The following is a 27,158-nucleotide window of genomic DNA, read 5'->3' on the forward strand; positions in this document are numbered from 1 at the left end:
TGCGGTGGTCGGACACCCGTTTGACCACCACGGTCAATTAAACACGATCGTTACAGTACCGTCGAATAAGTGATCGCGGTGGTTTTCCGGTGTCCGTTGCGGTGGAATTGCGGTGGTCACGGGGTTAAAATTTATAGGAAATGAATATGTTATAAAATAAAAAAAAAGAATAGTTCAAGATAAATTAAGTGCATTCTACAAATGTATTTAATTGCCTTTAAAAAAATATTAATAATTTCTTTTTTTTCAGGTACGGTATATTACAAGCGTGCGTATTGGAGTTAAGCAGCCGCTGTGAAATGTAAACATTCACAGTTTAACGTGCATTCAATTAATGTGTCTTCATTTGCATACTTTTTAATAGATCTATATATATTTGAATTATGTACATTTAGTACAATTTCGTTCTAATTGTAAAATCTTTCACGGCTGCTGCTATTTGACAGTTTCGTTATCATGTTTGAGTTTTCATATATTTTTAAGTTTGTTTCATTCAACTGTTTTCGCATGTTTGAATTTATAATTCCTTTATCATTGTTTGCATGTCTGAGTTTACGCACGTTAATTATTTAAAGGTTGTTTCATCATGATACTCAAATCCAGTGCTTCGTTATGATACTAAAACTCAGGTTAATTACATAAAATTTGACCTCAATTTAAATCCTACTTAAATGCATTAAAAGTTTGTCGTTCTTAACCGGAAAATATAATATACACAATTTATTCCCTAAATTAACAGCTGTAAATATTTACGAATTTGATTTAATCGAACTATATTAAATTTAATTATTGCTTTTGATAATGCAACACGTAAATACCTGCGTATTATAATTATATGCTTTTTGATCAAACAATATTTACAGTGCATCTGTTGTCTTGAAAACTGTAGTGTTCTGTTCACTTACACCTTTTTTAGACTAATTGCTTTTTTACTGATTCATGTTCGGTAATCCAGGGGTCCAGGCATGACCCCCCTCCACCACTAGTTCTAAAATTTCGGCAAGATGTATTCTTTAGAGGAATTTCAAGCAAGAAATTTATTTAAGCCACGCCCATTGAACGGAAAAAATGTTGCCTTAAATTACTCAAAAGAAGGCATTTTGCCGAACATTTATATTATACATGGAGCTTCAACATTTTCACACAATTCTATAATCCCCTTGGAAGGATATTTCAATGCATACCTGATATACAAATGTAAAGGTATAGAAGTCCATGGTATCGGCGAAAGCAGTCCACTGAGAATTACGTCTTGAGATAGGGAGAGAATGCAGTATTGGGGTTTTGGAGAATGATAACAGTAGTAAGCATAATTATATTAAACACACAAAAAAGAAGTAGAAATGCTTTATTGTATTTATAGACAGACATATGTAATGTATACATGAAAACTACAGAATTTATTCAATACCTAACAACTGTGTTTGGCGGTTTTAATACAACAAAAACCAAACTAAAACCACAGTAGCAAAACATATATACAAAAACATGGAGCTAGTGGGTCTTTGTAAGTAAAGCAAAAATCGGAGTACTCTATTTTAGTTATTTTTTTGGATAAAAAACGACATGTATATACATTAAGAAGAACACAGATTCATTTAAACGCAACTTTGTACAATGCTGTTTCTTTCGAAAGTCTCATATTTCACAGGTTCATATATGACACAAAGTCGTCGGACACGTACGAAAAGTTTATATCTGGCATGCTGAGTGCTGGACTTTGTTCTTGATTGCACGTCGTTGACTGCTTTTTCTGTTTACGTTCTTGTCTGCTCACACGGCGTAAAAGTTCGTTAACCTTAGGAACTACAACATCCTTCCACAGTCTTTGGTCTTTCACCTCCGGATAGAACGTACACACATACTGCTGCACAACAACCTTCCTTTCCTCGCACAGCTCTTTCTTATTTAGATTTCCCCCGCCATTCCAACTGTACATATATCGTAAGTTCGTCACTCCAAAAAGTTCTGGATAGAGACCCTGCACTAGATGTGCCGCCATGTTCCCAGGTCCAGATGACGCCTTGTGAAGGTCTCGAAGGTCCTCAATTGGAATATGGTGTTGAGCTGGCACTTCCTGATCGTCGGTGCTTGTAGGCCTAACGGTGTTGTTGTTGATATTCATATCTTCCAGCTTACACGCGATGCTCTCTAGCAGAGCCCTCATTACTTTTACTTCCCCCTCCATCTCCCTTCGTTCGCGTCTCTCGGCTTCGAAAAGCTTTCGTAAGTTAATCTGTTCCGCTGCCATAGACCTAACGGATGCCTCCAATGCCAACAAGTTGCTCTGTAGTGGTCCAAATCCCGTTGGACGGCCTGTTCTGCTTATGAATCCAGGACGTGATGTTGTTGGAGTGTCGCCTGAAGGCACAGCATCCACGGCAGGTTCGACTGACGTCGGCGATGCTGCTTGCGTCGATATTTCTGTGCTCACGACGGATGACGTGATGGCTGGTACAACCGTCAGTGCTGATGAAGACATGGCTGTTGTCACGGCGGATGTAGTAACGGCCTGTACCCCTGTCGTTGCTGCGCTGACCGGAGATGATGTCGACACTGTGATTGACCACCGCTCACAGTTACAGTTGTCTCTGGGTAAAACCCAGGTGGAGATACAACCCGTATCACACTGGCGGGCTGTCTCGGCTTTGGAGTCTGAAAGAAAGGAAGATATAGCTGCATGTCAGTCTTGATTAAAATGCGTTTTACAGTTTCAGAAAATTTATATTTTATTTTACATGTAAATAAATTTCTGTTCAAACGTATAAACGTACACTACGCTTAAGCAATGGTACCAATTAATGTCATTCAGCCAAACTACCCGTTTCAACTGGCGCGTCACATTTGTTCGAATTAATTAAGAGAACACTTATTGTCCCCTTATGCAAATTCGAAATTCTCGCATGTTTACATTTGTCACTTACACCAGAAACTTTGCTGCTGTCTCTAATTTTTAACTAAAATTATTATGTGACAAGACTGCTTTATGCAAGAAAGAAATGACTTTTACACTTAACTACTGTGAAAATATATGTAGACTTGTCACTACGTAATTACCTTTGTTTTCGTCGTAGCAACGGATGTTGCAACGGATGTTGCGGTGTGTGCGACAGGCTCGCGTTGTAACTTCTTGCATTCTGCCTTCATCTCCTTCTCACTGCCCGCTGCGATCACCACCGCTGTGTCAACCTCGTCCTTCCTTCCCCACTGAACCTTATAAACTCCGTCTACCATAATCTGAAACACAAAACGAAATTAATTTTATTATACATTAGAGGCTGATAGCGAATCATTCTTTATAAAAGAGCAATTTTATTTTTAAAATGACTTTAATCCACTTAAGCAAAAAGCGATAGCGCTTTGATAACTCTTATCTCAAACAGTGATCAAGTCACAAGACATAATCTCTTACATGCTTGATTGTCTGCATGCATTCAATGATAAATGATAAATGAATAAAATTCTTTATTCGGAAATGTGAATGTAATGACTGATTCAATAATTTCATTGCACATCTTTTAATAATATCATGTATTGCTATTAAAAAAATCAAAGTATACATGTATATATACATGTTTATACGTACAAAGATATAGAATTGTATAGGATTAGCTAGCTATAAGTAAAAAGCCGTATAAAATAGTTAACTATGATTTTAAATGTAGGCAGCTATGATAAAACCTAACAGATCTTATGAAATTTAATAAGGTACATTATATACAATGGGCACAATATCTACACATCTGTTTAATTCACTGAGCATCAAATTAACAGAACAGAACATTTTATATACGAGATTTTTTACAAGTGGTTGTTCCATAGTTGAATCTTATTTATAATTGTAACACTTTACAAGGTGCGTATAATAATAATAAATAAAAAGCTACAAATCATAGCCAATATCTTGTCAATTTTCTTTTAATTCTAATACACTGATACAATCCGCAACTTTGACATAAATCACGCGTTTAATTTCAAATACTTATGTCATACATAAAATTTAATAAATCTGGTATAATAATAATACATCAGCACGTGTCACGATGTTACACCTTTCATTCATACATGCCGTGATTAGGGATGGCAACATACATGTTACTTTAGAATTTAATTGACATAATTTAAATGCTAATATCTTGCCAATACAATACGCTGTCCCATGCCACGATGATATACATACATGTATACAAGAAACAGGGTGCTACTTGACCAAAATGACACTTTTAAAAATCTTAAATTCAAATTCAACCATTGTTGACAACACACACGGCTGTCAAATTGACAATACACATTATGCAATACACATAGTATTTGTACTAATAGACAATACACATGGGTGTCAAACTTGACACCTGTATTATAAGTACACGGATCATGCCCACTCACTTCAGAAATCTTTATAATTTGAACAAGTGATTGCTAGCAATACATAGTTATTCAAGAGAAAATGAGTAAAAATCGTCGAGTTAACCACAGTGTTAAATTAAAAATCATTGACTTGTATAAGTCAGGCAAACGAAATCGTGATATCTTAAAGTCTCTGAATGCACAAGGACAGGACATACCAAGGCACGTTATTTCGTGTTGGATAAGGAATTATCAGAATGGATACTTTGATCCTTATAATGTAACAAGTGAACAGAACGTTAAAAAATTCGCCAAAATCAGTAACAGAGACATTGAAATTGTAAAAAAATCACTTGGGCTAAACCCGTATCAATCTGCTGTGGAGTTACACAAAGAATTAAAAGAAGACGGTGCAGAATTTTCCTTGACAACGACAAAATCGGTTATAAAGGCAGCGGGTTACACTAATGACAAACCAAGGTATGCGCAGATGGTACGAGGACCGAACACCATGCCACGTGTGGTATTCTGCGAGAACTTGATAGCAGTTAACGATTCCTTGAGCGACATTATATTCACAGACGAATCTTCTATACAACTACACAACAATAAAACCACCACATACAGACAAATAGGTACAATGAGTCACTCCTTACCGAAACCAAAACACCCGTTAAAAGTTCATGTGTGGGCCGGTATCAGTCGTAGAGGACCCACAAAAATTCTTATTTTTGAAGGAATTATGGACAGCAAGTTTTTTACTGAATCCGTGTTAAAAGATATGTTGTTACCCTTCATTCACCATGTATATCCGGATGGTCATCGCTTCCAACAGGACAATGACCCCAAGCATAAGTCAAAGTTAACTCAGGAATTTATGAGAGAGAATGGCATCAACTGGTGGAATGTATGGCCATCAGGTAAGTAATCTGAACAGTAACTAAAAGTTTCATACATTGTACAAGTTATAATTATATTTCAGGAACTGCACTGTTAGCTATTCAGCAAGTTAATCGTTCATGAAAACATCTCTAAACTATAAATAGTTCTGTTTGAATTTGGCGATAGAGAAGTCCGTTTTAGAAATGTAACTAGGAAAGTGTTACTGTAAGACACATCCGTGCAGTCTGATCATTATCTACACTGTTCGCTATTCAGTCGGTATATTTATGAAAACATGCGAGTTTGTCCTAACTCAAAGATGGACCAGTCCATTTTAGAAATTTAGCAAGGGTAACATTAAAAGAGACACATCCGTGCAGTCTGATAATTATCTACATTTATCCCTATACAGTCAGTACAGTATAGTAATAAAATTGTCCAAATTCAAAGATGGACCAGTCAATTTTAGAAATTTAACAAGGGTAACATTACAGAGACACATCCGTGCAGTCTGATCATTATCTACACAGTTCGCTATTCAACTTCAGTATATTGTTCATGAAAACAACTAAGTTATTTATAATATTGTTTACAGTTATAAACAGTATTTGATTGTTTAAATGTATATGAATCCTTATTTTTCAGAGTCACCGGATCTTAATCCAATAGAGATGGTTTGGAGCCAGTTGAAACGTTCGATAGCGAAGGATGAACCTAGAACGAACGATTAAGTGTATGCTTTTAAATTGATGGCATTTTTTTTATTATTAAAGATTTTTCTATTCTGTTTGTTTCCTTTTCTAGCTAAAAGTCAAAATTTATTGTTCGCGTTAATTTCAATTTATTTACTTTTAAAGTATACTAGCAATTTACAATCGCGCTGTATGAAATTTAACCGGTAATTTTACTGGAAATCGGCCGTTTTTATGTAATTTTGTTTAAAATAATGTTAATATCTCAATGAAAATGCCCTGATATTCTAGCTGTATCTATTCTTTATTGATACTGAAAGTTTGAAGCAAATCTATTACATAATAGAAGCTCTACACGCGTTTCCTGTGTAGGCCTACATGCCACCTAAATCCCGCGATATAATTCTATTAAATTTCAGGAAAAAACGATTGACGATTTTATAGTTACAATATTTAACCTTCACTCTTTAATAGTATACGCATGTGCGTCAGGCGTCTACAAAATTTTCAATAACATGTTCGTCTGCAAAATTACAATGTGTTTGATGCAGAAACTTGGCCAAATCAACTGTAGGCCTATATATTTCTTAAAAAATGTTGTTGTTTTTTAATATTCATGAAATTTTGCATAATTCAACTCTAAAATATTAGACAGTTCCTAACTAAGTTTTAATAAAATCAAAGAACAGGTTTTTAAGATACAGTCGATCAACTGACACAATCACAATTTCAAAAGTTGCAAAAATACCGCCAGTGCCGACGAAAATGTCAAAATGTGCTCATATTTAACTGATATACGTCGGGTTGGTTTAATTAGAATAACATTTTGTATTCAAAATCGAAATAATGCAAAATAGATATGTACAAATGAATATTAAATAAAACAATGATTTCCTGCGATACACGCTGCAAGTCAATTATTCGCCTATAGAAAAAGTGCGACTGTTCAAAATCAAAAATGCTTTACACGGGTTGTGAATTGACATTAAGCAAAAACTGAAGTACTCACCTCTTCATCGGTGCGGAAAAATCCACGAGTCCTGACCTGGGTCTTATTATCACACTGGTAACGTACCACAAAGTGCGTACACTGTTTTGTCAACTGTCTGATACTCATTGTCACAGAATCTCGTAATCACAAAAACAAAGTAACTGTATAATAATGAACTATTTGCACTATATAGTTAATCCAATTATTATATTTTCACTATATGATTAATCCAGTAATACTGTCACAGTATGGGTTGTAAATAATGAAATGTAGGGAGCATAATAAACATCTGGTGCTTATATTGCCAAAAGCTGTACCAGAAAAACAAAAGATTTACAGATCAAGAGATTCTCACCCACTCACTGAACAAAGATACGGCTTCAATTATTACTAATTATATGACAGTTTGAACACGTACAATAAGAATCCTTTATTTTGAAAATACACCTCCTTCAATCAAGTTCAATTAGATACCAGTTTGTGCCGTGAGATATTCACACCCACACACTGAGCAAAGCTACCGACTTCCAACTTAAATTAAGATAAATTGCACGTGCGAGTAATGCCCAGTAATTGAGTAAATCGTGTACCAATTAATTACCAACTGTTAGAGAATAGGTACCGACTTAATTACTGCAAAAAACACGAATCTTTGAAATACTTTCGCACATGATATAAATTAGATATATGAATTATGTATTATGCAGAAGTGTTGAAGATTCATATATATAACTTCCACACCCAACACCTAATTCTTGAAATTATTTTTGTTTGTTGAATTATCATAAAAATATTTTCAATGTGTGTCCAAGGCCGAAGTCCGTATGGGGTCTTCCTCCACCAGCAAAGCTGGAAAGTCGCTATATGACCTATAGCCTAATTGTGTCGGTGCGTCGTAACCCCCCCCCCCCCTCCCACACACAAAAAAAAGTCCATCCCGTTTTGTACATGTAATTTGTCAAATTCTCAGCAGTAAACATGAGGGGTCCTGTATTCTTTTTTATTTATCTTTATTTTACAAACATATAATATGTGTATAATGAAGAGATTTTTTTTTGAGAAACAAATATCCGAAATAATGCTTACACTTCCTAATTATTATAATGTTACCACATATATACCTAAAACAAACGTGATATATGAAAATGGTGTAGTATTTGTAATAACAGTATAAAGTCTCTCGTATCTCTTACTTGGCCATTTACATTATATTTTCTGTGCAGTATTTTATATGTTTATGTAAACTGATTCATGTTAATGGATGAGAATCAAATCAAATAATGCAATCTTCTGATGATCTATTCTGCTTTTCTACTCTGACATCGACGAAGACTTGAAATACATTTTCTGTTTACTATTTCCATCAGAACCTGAAATTTATCTATAAATGTTGATGACACAAAATTTATGTATACATGTATGAGAAATGCTAACTCCGTTAGAACCTGAACATCAAACGAGTACGTATTATTTGAGGTTTGCTATAAATAGTGCACGTGACGTGTAGGTATGCTACATTTATGTTTGAAAACAGTGTCGATTGAATGCGTTGAATTCTCGAAACAAAAACATCGGACTTTGTATTAGGAGTGTGATTAAATAAAACATGAACAAATCAATCATAAAATCCGTGAAAATGTACATACATGAACAACTGTTACCATAACGGAAACAAGTTACGTTTTAAACAATGAAACGTACAACAAACAAACTGATTTTCTTTGTGATACGTACGCTATCATCTAAACTATAATTGAAGATTGAATTTTTTTTAGGAAATATAAATGTACATGTACATGGATCGTAAAAATCATAGTGGAAAATAAATGTACAGGTAAATTGGTGACCGCGCCGACCACCTCGATGTCGCCGTGATGACCACCGAGGTCAGCGTGGACATCCCGTTTCAAAGTGACCGCGGTGTTAATGGCTCTGAACACCCGACCTCGATGGTCATTTTGTAGCGGACACTCCGCTGTTGACCACCGCTGCGGGTGTTCAAATGTAGACTGCGCGCTGCCTGTAGTGTATTTTTAGAAAATAATGCTGCTGAAAATGAAATTGGGATTCTGACATCGTGATTAGTAATTGTTGTCTTTAAATTAAAACATTCAGTTCCGTTTTTACTTTGCGTCCCATGTACGCAATGGTCTTGAAAAATTTGCGTACCAACCAAATTTGTTGCGTATTTAGATACTTTCACGCCGTAAACGCGAACACTGCCGTTCACATATATTTCATCCACAAGCTTAAAAATCACTGACCAGAGTTAATTACTAGGACAAAAAACAACACTACTGCCTATGATTTATCAATAAACATCAAAAAGTCTCCTACTACCATTCCTATTCTATACCAGTAGTGCTAAAAGATTAACCACAAAAATGTCATAGACTGTTTACTTAGCAGTTCAGGTAAATAAAACAGGAGTTTTCTAGAATTTCGGCAAACAGTGATTTTCTCTCGGTAAAATTCTCATCACTAACTTTTAAAGATGGCTAGTCTTTTTGATTTTAAATAAGCTTTGTACATATAAATGGTTTTCATTCTCCCATACTGGTGATTTTTCAAGGGAGCTCTGCCTTCTAGGTAGCACCTAAGTTCATATTAATTAAAATTAATAAGAAGCATATCAAGTAACATAAAATATACTGTATTATTTTGATCAAATCAAAACAAAAATGATAATCCACTATATATCATATATGTGGTACATATTAAAAGGGACTGGTACATAAAGTGACACATTTTTACCTCATCCATCCTGTAATCTTTCCGAATAAGCCTGGCCCTCGATACTCCTTGTCATGCTTATGTAGTGGAAGCATCTTTAAGAGAGAATATTTCTGCAGTTGTTGTAAAAAATGGTATTTTCTTGTCAAAACATTTTGAGGAAACAGCTGTCGTGGCCGGTGAATTAATTGTGTCCGATAAAAGACAAAGCTCTCCGAATGTGTTCAGGCTTAAAATTTTGAGCATTATAATCGAATAAATTATATATAAAAGAAATGGAAAATCCTTTTCTAAATATAAGATCAACATAATTAGATATTTAAATGAGCGAATTTTTTATTCAGTTATTATTATTCAAAAACAAATCCATTGCATTCGTAACAATACGAACAATAATGTCAGCTTTACTTAGATATCCAATATGGAAGCAAAGTGAAACTTTTCCGCAAGGAAAAACTATTTTTTGTTGATTACCAGCCTTATTTCGTATTGTCAGTTTCTATTCTTTTCAACACATGTTCAGTTGTAACAATTCAATATATTTTTCAATGAATAAATTCGCATATATACCACATTGTACCCACAAGTACACTAAATTTGCTTCAAAATTCGTCCATAAAAATAAAATTGATTGGCATGCGGGTTGTAGATGTATGAGTAGTAAAAATGTTAATGAAGAGAGATTTGGGGATGAAGAATTTGCAACTTTTAAACCAAGACGAGTTGTTATATTATCACGTATAACTAGATATGAGTTTGAAAAGATGCGTCACAAGGATTCAACTGAAGAGCAATTCAAAAGCAAGGTACATAAATCAACAGCAGGGCTTTTCGTCAGGAAATAGATAGAGGCCTTGGCCTTTCAAACTGAGAAATTTATGTGCGATAATTGTCCATTTTGGGAAAAATAATCAACTGGAAGTAAACATCGAAAGACAAATTAATTGATCTCCCCTGAAACACGGACTAAAATCCAGGACATTGAACATAACGGATTAGACTTGTAATGTGTCAGATAATGGTTCTGTGTGCTGTTAGGCTTCAGTGGGACAAAAAATCGATACGAGACAAATGCTTCCTCTGGAAATACTAAAATATAAAAGAAATCGTAACCATCGGTTGATTTTGGGAAATCTTACCTTGCATTTTGGGAAATATCTCTGCCACACTTGGGGAAAAATAGTACATGTATATATTTTTGGATTGGGAAGTGACCTTATACAGGTCTCTGATATATAAGGATGAAAAGCCCTGAACAGAATATAAAAAGATACACTTTGATAAAATATTTTTTGTCAATTACCAGGTCCCGAGTGACGCACTGGCAAGTATCATGCAGAGTCCTTTGTACATCTTTTGAAAATCTCTCTGGTCCGGACCCGGGCTTCCAGGATAAATGGAACCCCCTTTTGTCTTCACACATTTGCATCTTTGTCGCGCGCACAGACGCACTATTATTGTTTCTTTTCCATGGTCCGCTAAACTAGATGTGTTTCGAATTTGCAACTTTTAAACCAAGAAGAGTTGTTATATTATCATGTATATAACTAGATCTGAGTTTGAAAAGATATGTCACAAGGATTCAACTGAAGAGCAGTTCAAAAGCAAGGTACATAAATCTACAGAATCCCAGCCTAAATTTATGTAAAATATATCATGTCAATAAAAACAAGACTTCAGTTTTTCAGAGTTCAAAATTAAGTTTGACATGATTATATTAGGTCTGCACCCTGTGTCAAAAGAATCATTAGCCCTGATTGGCTTGAATGCCTCTCTGGTAGTCCATCACACTGGTATTTCTTCACTGTATGATTTTCGCTTGGGTAGTAGCTAATCCACTAAATTAACTTGAGCTGGTATTGTTCATGAGACAATTTGTGGTACTTATAAAACTGCAGAGTGTCTCGTACAATAAATCTTGCCATAATTCAAAGTAACAGTCATCTTTCTTTCTTTGGAGCAGTAGGTCAGCATTAGACACATATATTCCACTGTTTCTTGATTTTTTCTCTCAACCTCTCCCTTACTTCTTCACGTAGGACACAGTCTTTAAGATAATGTTGGACTGTTTCAGCACCATGCCCACACAACGGTGATTCTGCTAATCTGATCCAGCTATACTTATATCCATTTAGCATGCAGTATCGGGTTCGCAGTTGATGAGTGACACGCTGACATTGTACTTGGGTGTTGGTGTTTGGGGGAACTTTGAGTTTGAGCCCAACATCACGCATGTATTGGTGGAGATGCCTTCCTGTGTCTGTTAGCTGCCACCTGTTTTGTCATTTCATCTCATAGGACTTCTTTGCTGCTGTCTTGATATCTTGTATGGTTATTGGGATATTTGACTCGCCCATTGACTCAGCATCATTTGCAGCTTCCTTTGCAAGACGGTCAGCTTAGAGCTTAAGAGGGCAGGGTGCTGTCTAAAACGAGCAGAGTGCTGTTTTATATGGGAAGGGTACCATAGCATTGTTAGCTTTTTTGAACATTTATATATTTCTGTCTGCGTACTTGGCAGAATGATGAATGATTTCTTTGCAAAACAGGGCTTACAGATAGTTTTTACATTATATTATATTTGTAGTGAGACCATTCATTTCCTGTAACTTCTTTTTCTTCAAAAATGTCACAAATGTTTAGAACATGAACCAATTTTTTTATAATTTTAAATTTTTACAGCTAGTGCTATCCATGTTGAACATATCTTAAAGCAGTTACATTTTGAAATAATACATGGACATTATGTTAACAATAAAATACTAAGTTTTCTCTAAAAAATAATTATTTTTGGAAATTTTGTTATATCCCATATAATGATTTTATGAAATTTATGAATTTGATAACTTCTTCATAATTTACTGGTGAGTAAGTTAAATAAATATTTTTTGCAGTTTCCAGTGTTGATATTTATACTGTAATTGTATATGATTTAAGAATTCAAGATTTATTCCTTGATATACATGCCAAGCAAAAATGGACTTTCTTTAAGTGTTATTATCTCCCTTAAATTGTGCCTTATTGAAAATGATTTATATCATTTTATCATATATTACGCAGTGAGCCGCAGACTCAGAGACTTGTCTCTTATTTTTGTGTTTTTTTTCTTCTATGCTTTATGTTTCTGCTTTTGCTTCCTTCAAAAGTTCTGTATGTGCTTAGGGATATTCTTGCGATGCATGTCACAGATCTTGTCATGAACATCCATGTGAAGTTTTACCGCAATGGCTGTTTATTATGTTTCCCATATTCTATTCTTATGGCGTTATTTGAAAATATAACAGTTATATACTACTGAATATATGTTTTAAACAGAAATGCATGTAGTGAAAATTTAGATTGTAGAAAAAACTCATAAGTCTTCCACTGTTATTTCCTGGTAAGTGAACTTTTATCAGCATGTATAGCAAAAAAAAGATTTTGTTTCTAACACCTGTGTCAATAAGTCACTTAGTTTTGGAGATTGGTAAAAAAAATGAAGAATGAAATTAATAACTTTCCGTTGGCTGATGTACCCTCGCACATCCCATTTGCTGTCAATACCAACAGAAATTCCTGTGAACTGAAACACTAAATTTATGTATTTTGCAGTTTACAAAGACTGTGCTGAGTTGTTAAAATGTTTTGATATATTTATGATTAGCATTTTGTAATATTCACAATGAAATGTGTTGACTGTGTATGTTATGCTTAAACTAAAGTTCTTCATTTAGGTGTCCCAAAACATTTATTATTTAGATTCCTAAAAATTATTAACCACTGTTGAAACCTGTTTATTTGGTTGGAAGCCTGATATATATTTGATTAAGTGCTTCTTTGACATATTGGTGTAGATTATATTTACATGTACTAATTTTGCACTTCAGCATATAACTTTTGATAACATGTTTCACTTACATTTTACAGATGGAGAGAAAACGATCAGACTACCAAACACTTCTGGAAAGACATAAAACCCACTATTCATGTGTAAACAACATAACCAGAAGCTTAGAGTATGTAACATTATTCATTCATCTTTATTTCATTCAAATACTATACTTTATTTTCATAACATTTGGCATTTTTTTACTGAATGACTAGTGATAAGCTTTTTTCTTGATGACAGTATTTTATGGGTTTTAAATGTTACCACTGACAAAATTTCATTTGTTACTTAGGAATTAATCTCCATAATTGACAATTTGACGAAATAAATGAAGATTAGTCCTGCACAAATACTGACAATACAGAGATGTGTGTGGTTTTATGTGTATGCCAGCTTATGACGCTTTACATGTATGAATTGTGTAAGTTTAAAATATTTCTTATCATATAAACAGAGCCCATGGCATAGAAACAAAAGTAGTAAACAGGCCAAAGTTTACAAATGAGATACTGGACTGGGCTGATGTTGTTTTCACTGCAGGAGGGGACGGTACATTCCTGGACGCTGCATCCAAAATACATAGCAGAGATAAACCTATAATAGGGGTCAACACAGACCCTAAAAGGTATTTTCACTTTCTGAATAGACAAAACTATCTTTAATCATATTCAGAAAAAACAACTGTGATGCCATATTTAGGTCATAAAGCCATCCTGTTAAACAGTTTCGTTCTCTATGCTTAGACAAATTAGCTCACTGTAAAATCAGAAATTTTCGTGAGGCATTTATTTTTGCTGTAATTTGCTATTGAACTGTCTGTATTTACTGAAGTAAGCAACAATGCTTTTAGCTCGACTATTCATAGAACAGTAGAGTTATTGGACTCTCCCGTGCGTCAGCGTTCGCATCCACGTCTGCGTCCCGATTTGGTTAAGGTTTTGTATGTAAGCTGGTATCTCATTAACCACTTGTGGGAATGGATTGAGACTTCACACACTTATTCACTGTGATAAACTGACTTACACTGCACAGGTTCCATAACTCTATTTTGCTTTTTTTTTTTTCAAAATTATGCCCCTTTTTCGACTTAGAGATTTTTGGTTTAGGTTTTGTATGTAATCTCAGTACTCACTAATGGGAATGGATTGAAACCTTCACACACTTGTTCACTGTCATGATCTGACATGCACAAGGCAGGTTCCGTAACTCTACTTTTTTTTTTTTCAAAATTATGCCCCTTTCTCGACTTGGCAGTTTTTGGTTAAGCTTTTGTATGTAAGCTGGTATCCACTAATGGGAATGGATTGAAACTTCACACACTTGTCTACTGTCCTGAGCTGATAAGCACTATGCAGGTTCCATAACCCTGTTTTGCATTTTTACTGAATTATGCCCTTTTTCTACTTTTGTATTCAATTTTTTTATGCCTTAGCACTTCCTGTTGATCGATTGCAGCAATAGTAAGCAAGACATGTACATTAAAAAATCAGTTGTTTGATTACATTGATTACAGATCTGAAGGACAACTGTGCTTGTCAAAAGATAGATATTCAGCAGCCAACTTTGAGTCAGCTTTAGAGAGACTGCTTGCTGGTGATTTCAGGTTGGCATTACAAATGGTACCTTTTCAGAATAGAAAATCTTAGAATTAAAGCCTTACTAAGTCTAGTGTTGAAAATAACAGTTGCAATTTTTTTTGTCATAAAAGAATTGAACTGTTCTTGAAACTATTTTTTTATGCGCCTTGCTCTGACCTTGGGGACAGTATATGGTATTTGCAACGGATAATACGTTCATTAGTTTATTCATCACAATTTCATTCATGGATGGATTTCAAAAAGACTTGGCATAAATGATCAGTATGACATGATGTTATGTTGCCTACAAGAACCATAAGCCTACCCATCTTACTTTTTGAATAATTTTCCTTTATTGAATGTTTTCCCTTATTTCGTATTTGGTCTGTAACTTTGTCGTTCATTGATAGATTTAAAAAAAAGACTATGCACTGTTGATCAGCATGACATGGCAATGTGTTGCATCAAGAAACTAAAGTTGGTCCCTCTAACTTGAATTATCTGATCTCCCTTAGATGAATGTCCATCTGGTTTTCCGGTCCAGTTTGTAACTTTGTCATTCTTAAATGGATTTTAAACAAATATGGCACCAATAATCAGTTGTTGATGTGTCTTGTGCAAGAATCATTTCACTTTCCTTTTTCCTTTGTGAGTTATCTCCCTTTATTGAATATTCTTGTCCAGGGCGTAACGCTAAAATTACTGTAGGGAATGTATGCAATTGTGCACAATGAGAGAGGACATTGGAGAAAATACAGTAAGTTTTCTGCATAATTTCAAAAGCATTGAAACGGTTAACTACCTGCTGCACAGTATTTTTGGTTATTTATGAGTATATTTTGCAAAAAAAATACCACTCTTTTAAGGATTTTTTAGAGATATTATTTTTGCCTAAAATGTTAGTCCCGTTGATATATTGTATTTATAATCCTTCCCAGAAACTACAGTTTGAATTTGAATATTTTTGAAACAGAAACTTGTTTGTTTCAGATGGCAGTGGCGACAACGAATACGCATTACATTGTCGGGTTATCATGCAAATGATGATCCTATAGAATTATCGGACCAGCAGCTCAAATATCTGGAACATCGTTACACAGAGCATGTGGCAGAAAATGAGATTTGCTCGCGACCGCTTCATGTTAAAGGCTATACTCATACCAGAGTTTTACCTGTTAGAGCATTGAATGAGGTGTTTTTTGGAGAATGTCTTTCATCAAGGTAATTGTAAATTGTATACATGAAAATTATCAATTTGAGCCGTGCCATGAGAAAACCAACATAGTGTGTTTGTGACCAGCATGGATCCAGACCAGCCTGAGCAGTCTGGTCAGGATCCATGCTGTTCGCTTTCAAAGCCTATTGCAATTAGAGAAACTGTTAGCGAACAGCATGGATCCTGACCAGACTGCGTGGATGCACAGGCTGGTCTGGATCCATGCTGGATGCAAACACACAATGTTGGTTTTCTCATGGCGTGACTCATGTCTTTTAAGGTAGTAAAGCCATAGTGACTATTGGTAATTTCCATTCAATTACTTTTCATCTGTATGTGACTTTGGCATTGTCCGGCTGGCACCAAAAAAGTTGATTTCTTGTTTGAGCTACATTTATGATCAAAGATGTTGAAATAACAGACAAAAATAAGAAATCACATGGAATTGCAAAATGACTTTTGGAGTGTGCTACCTTAAGAAATAAATTGTGGTACAGTGTCTCTTACTTTCGGACTACAGACTTAGGAAATAAAAAATTAATGTCAACTAACTGCGGATTTTGGAATATCTAACATTTTAATGTTGAGTCATAATGATAATGCATGCTTTCTGTAGATAACTATTAAATTGCAAATATCTGGTTTGAAGACGTGATGTAAGAAAGAAAACAGTTGTTGCCTGTTGATTGCTACCTCTGAAATGCTTCTGTTTTAGGTGATGTTATAAAAGATCAGTTGTCAATCTTTCCTTTTAAATATATAACCATGTTTGTTTACAATCTGTTGCATGGTAAGAAGAGTTTTCCTGTGAGAACAGGTCAGAATGTTGTAGATTGCTGGTTCTTAAATCTGATTAATTATACACTTGAAAGTTAAGCCATAACAGACTTGACTGTAACATGTGACTTTAACAGACGCAACTATTAAAAATGTATATATAAACAGTGTCAGTTAAGTTATTGCCTTAAGTTGCAGATGCCGGAACTACTTAATAAATGATGGAGTTTGTTTGCAGAGTGTCCTACTATGAACTGAGGGTAGATGGTCAGCCTGGAAGTAAACAGAAAAGTTCTGGAGTCACTGTATGTACGGGTACCGGGTCAACATCCTGGCATTTTCATATCAACAAAATACCTACAGAATCGGTCCGAGATATTCTAAAAATGGGTTTGTTTCTATTTCAATTGATCATAATAGCTAGAAGTAGTGTATTTTTTAAGCAGAATGCTTGTAGTGTCTGTACATAATTATAATTGAGTAAAAAAATATGTTTTCATAATTATGGCTTTTAGATCTGAGGGCAAATACAACAGACCAAGGATCTGTGACGTGTCCACTGTAAGAACAATGTTCTTTTGATAATTTTATTACTTGGTCACTTCTAAAGACATGTACAAAATGAAGTCTCTAATTGCTACCAAAATATTCAGTCCTATCTTGAAAATGATGTCCTGTTCATTTCCTGTTATGGTAATGCAGACATTTTTACATATTAAACTTCTGAAGTTGCCTGCATTTCTAATTATTACCTACCCTCATATATAAACTCTGTTAAGTTACAATGGAGCCTAGAAAACGTCAATATTTTTTCCATATTGACTTGCATGTTTTATATTGACTTAGTGCTTTTAATGTCATTTTACTGTGCATCAAATCAAAAGATTAAAAATTGTCATATGTTTCACTTTTACTCAGTGTAGTGAAAATTCGCAAGCTTAGATGCATTTTTAACAAAGAAAATTATGAGCTTTTCACTCGGATATATTCCCTTGTTCTTTTGTGGAATAATATTAGGCTGCTAATGTCACACAATATCTCCTCTGCATAACTCGTGCATATTCTTTTTTTTTTTCAGCAAGCTCACAAGGTTCTGTGTCTTTTCCGACTGATGATGAGAATTTTATACAGTCTGTGACGGACAAGTTCAACAATTCATTAATATTTGACCCGAGTGAGTCCTATATGGGTTACACAGTTAGGGATCCAGTCAATAATGGTAAGATATTTTGATTTGTCTTTTCCAGTATGCTTAATGAAGTGAAAAGAAAAACAACAATCTCTCTGGTGTTTTGGCAATTACTCGAGGTAAAATTGATGTTCCTAAAACTCGGGACATTTTTTCTATAAATATTATTTTTGAAATTAAGTCTTGGGACAGTAAAAAAATTAATTATTTTTTTGTGTCCCAACACTTAGGGAAAATACGGTAATCACTATTTTTAAGCAGAATTTTCAAATATCAAAGTGGTGAATGTTTTTGAATGGATTGGTGAGTGGGTGTTTTCAAACATATCATATATGCTCAAAGACTTGAAATTTGAGTGATATATTGAAATGAAACTTGGTTTGAAGTTACAAAGGGCCATTGAAATTACAGTCAAGGTCACTGTTACCTGAAAGAGAACAATGTTTGTCCCCAAGTTTGGATAAAGTCAAATTAATGAATCATAAACTGTTGAAAGCTTAAATCAATACCAAGGTCACTTGAAAAGTTTTATGGTCAAAAATGTTTTGAATTTGGATCGATATATTGAAATGTAACTTCGTCTGTATTTAGCTTATAGTGTGTCCAAGTTTAGTATAGCATATTTGGCCAGACGGGTAAGAGTTAAGGTCATAAGGTTACTAAAAATAGAAAAAAAAGACTGGTGTTTGCTCAAATAAAACTTAATTCTACTGCAATGTAGAGCATATATTGAGATCAAGGTCATTTGGGTCAGCACTGTCACACTTGGTCACGGATATATCCAAGGAACATCCATCTGTTTTACTGATATCTCTTGTTTATTACTTCAGGTGTCTTTGAAGTGCCATCTTCTAGAGGAAAGGCAAAGAAGTAAGTGTTTAAAGTTCTGTTATAATGTTGAAGATACCCAACTAGAGTAATTTTAAGCGTCAAAGTGAATTGCACTTTTTGTACCAGTACAGCAAAGTCATTAATATTCATGAGGGGACTAATTTTCTTGGATTTTCAGGTTAATTAAACCTGGAGGAATAAGCAAATTTTCCATTGATTCTATCCTGGAAAATTGAAATCCCCATGACATTGTCAGTTTTGCCAGAACAGGGAAATTTTATGGGTATGATATTAAATGATTTTACTGAATCTTCAAAGGTAGCTTCGAGGTTTAGTTTTTAAATCCAAGACATTTTGATATTTTCACTGAGATTTACAGTGATCTAGATATTAAAGTTCTATTCTTACATAAAATATGTTTGCATTTACAGGATTCAAATATCATCTCGGATGTGGGATGCCTGTCTCGTGCTAGATGGCGGCTGTTCGTTCCGGTTTAATGACGGTGCCATAGCAACATTGGAAATGTTTGACGAAGATGCTTTACGAACTGTTGAACTAGACTGAAACTTAGACTTTGTATTTAACGATGAAAGATCAAAAATGTTTTGTCGAGTAAAAAAAAAAAGTTAGGTTTGTACATGGTACATTTTGTACTTGAAAAATTAGTTCCGTATGTGGGAAATTTTATCTGTATAAACCTGCTGTTTCATAACAGTGCGGGTTACAATGATATTTTAGCAAAACTGAAAGCCACATTATGAAGTAGTGCTCTTAGTTGTAAAGCAACTCTTGTGATGTAAACATGGCATTTCAAACTTGTGATAGCATTATATTGTTTATTTGTCAAAATAAACATGATTTATTTTTCATGTATACACCCATTGCATCTGCCAGTTGAATTTTGTTGATTTTGAAAATATTTTTTCTTATTATTATTTCTTCTATTTGACCTCAAACTTTACCATGTGCCTAACACAGTCAAAAGTAAGTTCTGATTGTTCTACTTCAGACATATCTCTCTCAGATTATTGTTATGTGAATTTCATTTGGCTATTTTTTGAAGATTTATCACAGAAAAATTTGATGATCGCTTGCATTTCTCTGATATTATGTAAATTCATAAAATAAGCCGCACCATGAGAAAACCAACATAGTGGCTTTGCGACCAGCATGGATCCAGACCAGCTGGCGCATCTGCGCAGTCTGGTCAGGATCCATGCTGTTCGCTTTCAAAGCCTATTGTAATTAGAGAAACCATTAGCGAACAGCATGGATCCTGACCAAACTGCGCGGATGCGCAGGCTGGTCTGGATCCATGCTGGTCGCAAAGCCGGCGCGGCTCAAATTAAATTTGTGTTATACTATTAAACTTCCATTATTTGAATAAATCTCAGATTGAGGGCTTGTGCCATACATAATTTTTTCGATTTAATTTTGAAATTACTCACATACTATAATTATCAGTATGATTTTTCTAAAAATAAGCAAGATCTTTATCAGGTACTGGGAAAACACATAATTTTATTGGTAGACTATTTCAGGGTTTCATTTAAAACGGTCCTTTTTGACGGGACACAAATTCTTGAAGTTTAAATTTTGATTGTATTGATGATTGGAAAATTGCTGTGACTTATATATGTATTTTGTTTAATTGTAATTTGACTTTGTGGATGGAAACAACCAGAAATCTATTAAAAGATATGTTTTCTTCAAACTAATAATGATTACAAATTATTAAGTGTTTTGGTTTTGTTTAATTGATGTCTTTAACTGAACATCCTGCTTCAGAAATATTTGGCAAGATAGGAGAAAAAAACTTGATATTACAGTGAAACTCCTCTAAACTGAAACACCTTTTTATTTCATTAGGAAAATATCATGGTAAACCAAAACCTTTTTATTTCGGAAAGAATTTTTCAAGACCAAACCTCTGTTTATCAACACAAAATTACTCCTGAAAAAATGAGCAATTTTAAAAGCATTAAGAATTCTTGCTGTTGCCTTTTATCAAGAGTGCCAAAATTTACTTTTTAGGTAGCATATGTCCATAAAATCTTTAACCTTTAGCCTGCTGGGCGGCAAGTGATTTTGCCTCTGCGACCAGTGTAGACCAAGATCAGCCTGCACATCCATGCAGGCTGATCATGGTCTGCACTGTTTGCTATTCAGTCAGAAAATTTTCCGTGAACACACCTTCGAATATTAAATGGTAATGCCCAAATTGAATGAATGACCAGTCCATTTTTGAAAATTTAGCTGGCTAAAGGTTAATAGTGTTGTTCAATACAGTAAATAAACAAGTTCAGGATTTAGATTGTTTGGTAATTTGTATAAGTTATTTATGTAATGTAGCAGAAATTACACTGACGAAACCTCTCTAAACTGAAAATTCCTACAGAATGAACTTTTACTCTGGTACGAACGCTGTTCAATTTAGAGGGGTTCCACTAACATCTCTTCTGTATTACAACTTTGTTTTGAATTGTATAATCTGGTACAGAGGCTGTTTGGTTGAGACGGGTTCAACTGTACTGTAACATCACTTAAGTACTGAAACTTAGTTTTGAAATGTATATTTGTTACAGACATACATGTACCTTTGTACATGTTTTTATGTGCTAAATTTAGTTGTTTTGTTACCTTTGTTATGATTTTGTTAATCTCTTACATGTATTTATTTGTTATGCACAAAGAAATAGTGTGGTTCATGTTACTATCCAAATTTTGTTTTTACTTTTTTTCACCCAACCCTGTCTTTTTCCCATCCATACAAAAGTTAGACATACATGTATTATGCCCTCGACTACACAAGAAAATGAGGAGGCCAGAGTTTCTTTATTTTTTGTGTCTCAGTCTCCTCTTGCTCATTTTTCATAGAAAAATAGAATTAAAGATAATCGGATTCTTCCAAAATTTTAAAGTGTTCCTACTTTTTAAAATTAACAAAAAATAATATTCTAAACTTTGTTGTTAACGAAAATTTTAAATATCTATGTGGTTTCTTGTATGTTGATATATAAAACTAGTCATTTTTCAGTTTCTGAAACATTGTGAATAAATATGGTAAGATTCAATGTATTTCCAATTTATAGAGTTTCCATTCTCATGTGGACATTTTTTGAGAAATGTCTGATAGACTAAAAAAAAACTCTGGCCTTACTAACAAACTGCTGTAGGAAATTTGTATTAATAGATAGACAAAAGAGCCACATGAATTAAGTAAACACACAATCAATGAACAATGCCACTGCCCAAATTACAAAGAAAAATTTGAATAATATTTTTTTAAAAGTTGCTACCCTATTGGCCATGTTACTTAAACCACACTATTTTTTATGCTCACTTCTTAAATATTGTTAGGAGATTTTTTTGCAGTATTTTTTTTGTTTGTTTATAGATGGCTACAAACATATAGATGTTACATGCTAGTTATCCATGAACTTTTTACTTTAAAGATGTACTATGCTATCTTTAACTGAAATACCTTATCAATAGATATTGATATATTAGATTCGAAACCTTTCGTGTGAGGAAGTCATACAGCTGACTTACGTAAGGCTGGTGGTTCTACCCTGGCATCCACCAGTGCTCGAAATAATGCGAAGGGGCACCTGTGGTCTTCCTTCACCATTAACCCTTACCATGCTGGACAGGATTGATTCTGCCTTTGCGACCAGTATAGACCAAGATCAGACTGCACATCCGTGCAGTCTGATCATGGTCTGCACTTTGCTATTCAGTCAGTAAATTTTCAGTAAACATCCCTTCAAATCATAAATGGTACTGCCCAAATTGGAAGATGGACCAGTCCATTATAGAAATTTAGCATGGTAAGGGTTAAAAGCTAGAAAGTTGCCATATGACCTGAATTGTGTTGATGTCACTGAAAACCCAACAAAAACAAAACAAAACCAAAATAAACACATGGGTAACTTTCTGTACATGCAAGTATCAAGTTACCATGTCCGAGATACAGATTTAACTTGAGGGTTTTCTTGGTTGACAGTATTTAGCCATAGTATCCAGTTTTACAAACATGTTTGAGTGATTATCTCAAGCTGATTCAATTTCATTCTGTTAAAGCAACTGGATTTTCCCAAACTCTAGTCCTAGGTTAGTATTTTTAAGTAAATTTGTTTGACTTGTAGAACTTGTAACCCTATTTATATACCTATAATAGAGCTCACTCTTTAAAAGTCACTTCAAAACTTTATCAGAAATGGCATCACACTACTAGAGTACTTTTTTACTTTTTTATATGACCATAAAACGAGATGTATTATAGGATTACCTGCTGCTAAGGGTGGGCGGTGTCTACAAAAGCTTTCTGTTCTCTAACTCAAGTACTATCCAATGTGCACCAAACTTGATCACAGTGTTTAGGGACATACTGTCTTGGCCATGTTCAATAATTAGCTGGATCCTACAAGCCCGTCTGGAGTTTTGGCCCTGGAATTACTCAAAATTGTGAAAATTGACGTGTCAGCTAGCTAATTTGAGCTGTTCTCCTCCGCTGTTCACTAATTTTGGTCATAAAGTTTAAGAGTGTAATTTCTTTGTTAGTTTTGACAACCAGTTGGTTCCTCTAAGTCTCTCTGGAGTTATGGCCCTTGAATTACTCAAAATTGCAAAAATTGACAGTGTCTGCTAGCAGACTTGAGCAGTTCTTGTCCATTGTTTACTAAACTTTGTAACGTTTATGGTTATAATATTTTGGTCAAGTTAAACCAGCTGGTTTCTCAAAGTTTCTCTGGAGGTATAGCCCTTTAATTACTCAAAATTGCACTGTGACTTGAGCAGTGCTTGTTCTTTGTTCACTAGACTTGGTCACAATGTTTATGGGCATAATATGTCAGACATTTCGTTAACCATCTTGATTGTCTTAGGAGATACGAACCTTAAATTATTAAAAATTGTGAAAATTGACAGTGTCCACTCTCTTTATCTTGAGTAGTTCTGTCAGATGTTCACCGAACTTGGTCACTATCTTTATGGGCATAATGTCTCAGACAATTACGATAATACAGCCAGACAGTCCAAATCTGCTCTTGAATTATAACCTTTAAATTAATGAAATATATTATTGTGAAAATGAGTGTCAGCTTAACAACTGAAGTAACTATTGTCCACTGTTGACCAGGCATAGTCAGAACGTTTATGGGCATATTATCTTGGCCAAGTTTAATAACTAGCTTGGTCTGTCACTCTGGACTTTATATGGCCCTTGAATTAGTCGATTTTTATTTCGGTGTAAATGAAATGTGGAACCACAATTTGCAGTCCTGTTTGGCGCAATATAACCTATACTGTGTTGGTGTGCCAAAAAAAACCAAATAAATAAATTGAATTAGTCGAAACTTGGAAAATTGACAACAAGTGTGCTAAATTAAAGTAGAATATGTTTTGTCAAATGTAATTTGCTATGACAGCATAATTATGTTTTGACAGTTTGGCACTCTTGTTAGCTCGACTTTTTGAAGAAAAAGTAGAGCTATTGCACTCGCGTCGGCGTCAGCGTCAAAGTTTTTGAAAAAGTCAGATATTTCTGTTACTATCAAAGCTATTGACTTGAAACTTAAAATATTATTTACTATCAAAGTCTACACCAGGAGAAACAATCCCCATAACTCTGATTTGAATTTTGACAGAATTATGCCCCTTTTTAACTTAGAATTTTTGGTTAAAGTTTTTGATAAAGTCAAATATCTCTGTTACTATCAAAGCTATTGACTTGAAACTTAAAATGCTTATTTACCATCAAAGTCTGCACCAAAAGAAACAATCCCCATAACTCTGTTTGAATTTTGACAGAATTATGCCCCTTTTTAACTTAGTTTTTTTTTTTTAAATTTGATAAAGTCAAATTTCTCTGTTACTATTAAAGCTTTTGACTTGAAACTCAAAATAGTTATATACAATCAAAGTCTGCACCAAGAGACACAATTCCCATAACTCTGGTTTGAATTTTGACAGAATTATGCCCCTTTTTAACTTAGAATTTTTGGTTAAAGTTTTTGATAAAGTCAAATATCTCTGTTACTATCAAAGCTTTTGACTTGAAACTTAAAATATTTATTTACCATCAAGGTCTACACCAGGAGAAACAATATCCATAACTCTGATTTGAATTTTTTGACAGAATTATGCCCCTTTTTAACTTAGAATTTTTTTTTAAAAGTCAAATATCTCTGTTACTGTTAAAGCTTTTGACTTGAAACTCAAAATGGTTATTTACTATCAAGGTCTACACCAGGAGACACAATTCTGGTAACTCTGATTTGAATTTTGACAGAGTTATGTCCCTTTTTAACTTAAATTTTTTTTACTGGCAAAGCTCTAATTCAGAGTTAAGCACTGAGAAAAGTCGAGCGCGCTGTCTTACGGACAACTCTTGTTTTAGAATATATTGCTAATATGTACAAAAAAAATATAGATATTTGGTACAGTAGCATATTAAACGTCTCAAGAATGCACACTTAACATATTTGACCCAGGCAGGAAAATGGAAGAGAATCCACTCAAATTCCACCAGAATCAATTATTTGAGCCGCGCCATGAGAAAACCAACATAGTGGCTTTGCGACCAGCATGGATCCAGACCAGCCTGCGCATCCGCGCAGTCTGGTCAGGATCCATGCTGTTCGCTAACAGTTTCTTTAATTGCAATAGACTTTGAAAGCGAACGGTATGGATCCTGACCAGACTGCGCGGATGCGCAGGCTGGTCTGGATCCATGCTGGTCGCAAAGCCACTATGTTGGTTTTCTCATGGAACGGCTCATTTAATGGTATGGGAGTATTTGTTGTTTCCTTAGAATAACATACTCTAATCTCTATCTTTTGGATCAGAGGGATAGACCTCTGTTTTGCACACAATGCTGCAAGTAAACTTTAAAGTTCTGGTGACGTCTTTATAGTAGTGCTTCTGTGAATAATCTGCTGGTCAGAGGATAACAACTCAAGTTTTTACAGAGAATTAAATTGGATACTGGTCACCACTTTGTTCCCTTTACAACCCTGCTATAACCATACCTGATGGTTGTGCCTATACATCCCCCTCGCTCCCCCAACCCCTTCCACAAAATCTTTTTTGCCAAAATTCTCATTGGAGAAGGTCAAATTTCCCTCTTCATTGAAGATTGAGGAATTGATCTAAACATTTCACTCTTCTCTAAAGGATGATGTGATTCAAATTTTGACCCATGATGCACAGATATATGTAAAGAAGGTTTTTTTAATTCCTGGGTTTAACTTCCTTCTTGGTTTCCAACACACTTTAAGGGGCATTTGTGGCCAGTAAATTTTAAACCATTTTCAAATTTCAAGTGGCTTGAAGAATCCCTGCAGATTTTATTTTTTTTGTGTGTGTGGGGGGAGGGGGGGTGTTAAAAAGGTAGTGGTTTTTAGAACCAAGTGGTCTCTGTTCACAGGTTGTCAAGTCTATAATGAATTGATTAACTCAGTGCTACATGCCTTAATTATACGATATTGATCATGCTGTTATTTGATATTTCATGAATTCATTGTCCTGTTATTTCATACTTGTTTTAAACCATGAATTGGAGTGATCAAAATAAAAGAGAAAATTTTACATGTTTTTCTTTTCTCTGAAGATACTTTGAAATGTGACATTAAAAGTAAATAAAATCCCAGTGAATATAGAGAAAAAAAAAACTATATACATTTAACATTTTTGCTTAAAATTCTGAAATCTGATTGCCAACTATGTCCTGTCCCAACTCAAGCCTGTTAAGGTGTGTCACATGCTTGTATCTTGCTGGAAATGCTTTGCAACATGTAAAACTTTTGAAAAAATATTCAAGTTACCGAAATCCTTCTATTGTTTCTTAAAAATACTAAATCGGAAATTCCCATGTGATTATGTGTTTTAGCATTCCATTTCGTCATCCGACGGCTTTAACAGAATAATGCTTAATGCCCAGATCATGTATGGAAAATTTGTAAATGAATGGAAAAAGCCAGTTGTCATTGCAGGTCCACTTACATTAACCCTTACACTGCTAAATTTCTAAAATGGACTGTTCCATCATTT

General features: G+C 34.4%; 2 protein-coding genes across 2 annotated transcripts in view; one reads left to right on the forward strand and one right to left on the reverse strand.

Annotated features, from left to right (window-relative positions):
• The window catches only part of LOC123524291 (zinc transporter 7-B-like), a 35,508-nt gene extending 25,679 nt beyond the window's left edge, over positions 1 to 9,829 (reverse strand). The window contains exon 1 of the mRNA XM_045302370.2: positions 9,667 to 9,829. Coding sequence (XP_045158305.2) covers positions 9,667 to 9,740 — 74 coding nt within the window. The 5' untranslated portion in view covers positions 9,741 to 9,829. The remainder of the gene's footprint in view (positions 1 to 9,666) is intronic.
• Positions 9,830 to 10,062: 233 nt separating this feature from the next.
• On the forward strand, positions 10,063 to 20,284 carry LOC123524290 (NAD kinase 2, mitochondrial-like). The gene is made up of 9 exons (XM_053539019.1): positions 10,063 to 10,451; positions 13,552 to 13,640; positions 13,968 to 14,138; positions 15,027 to 15,116; positions 16,081 to 16,311; positions 17,322 to 17,473; positions 18,162 to 18,302; positions 19,103 to 19,142; positions 19,535 to 20,284. Exons 1-9 carry the CDS (start codon positions 10,161 to 10,163, stop codon positions 19,668 to 19,670), a joined length of 1,341 nt encoding a protein of 446 aa, XP_053394994.1. The 5' UTR covers positions 10,063 to 10,160; the 3' UTR covers positions 19,671 to 20,284.
• Positions 20,285 to 27,158: the final 6,874 nt, after the last annotated feature.

The sequence above is a fragment of the Mercenaria mercenaria genome, chromosome 3 (genome assembly GCF_021730395.1).
Source record: "Mercenaria mercenaria strain notata chromosome 3, MADL_Memer_1, whole genome shotgun sequence".
NCBI classification, from domain to species: domain Eukaryota; kingdom Metazoa; phylum Mollusca; class Bivalvia; order Venerida; family Veneridae; genus Mercenaria; species Mercenaria mercenaria.

Bases quoted from the DNA above. Each gene is read 5' to 3' on its own strand.
- LOC123524290 (XM_053539019.1), top strand. From the start codon at position 10,161: ATGTTCAGTTGTAACAATTCAATATATTTTTCAATGAATAAATTCGCA. The intron at 13,641-13,967 runs GTATGTAACATT...TCATATAAACAG, and splicing joins AACATAACCAGAAGCTTAGA to AGCCCATGGCATAGAAACAA. The intron at 18,303-19,102 runs GTAAGATATTTT...TTATTACTTCAG, and splicing joins TAGGGATCCAGTCAATAATG to GTGTCTTTGAAGTGCCATCT.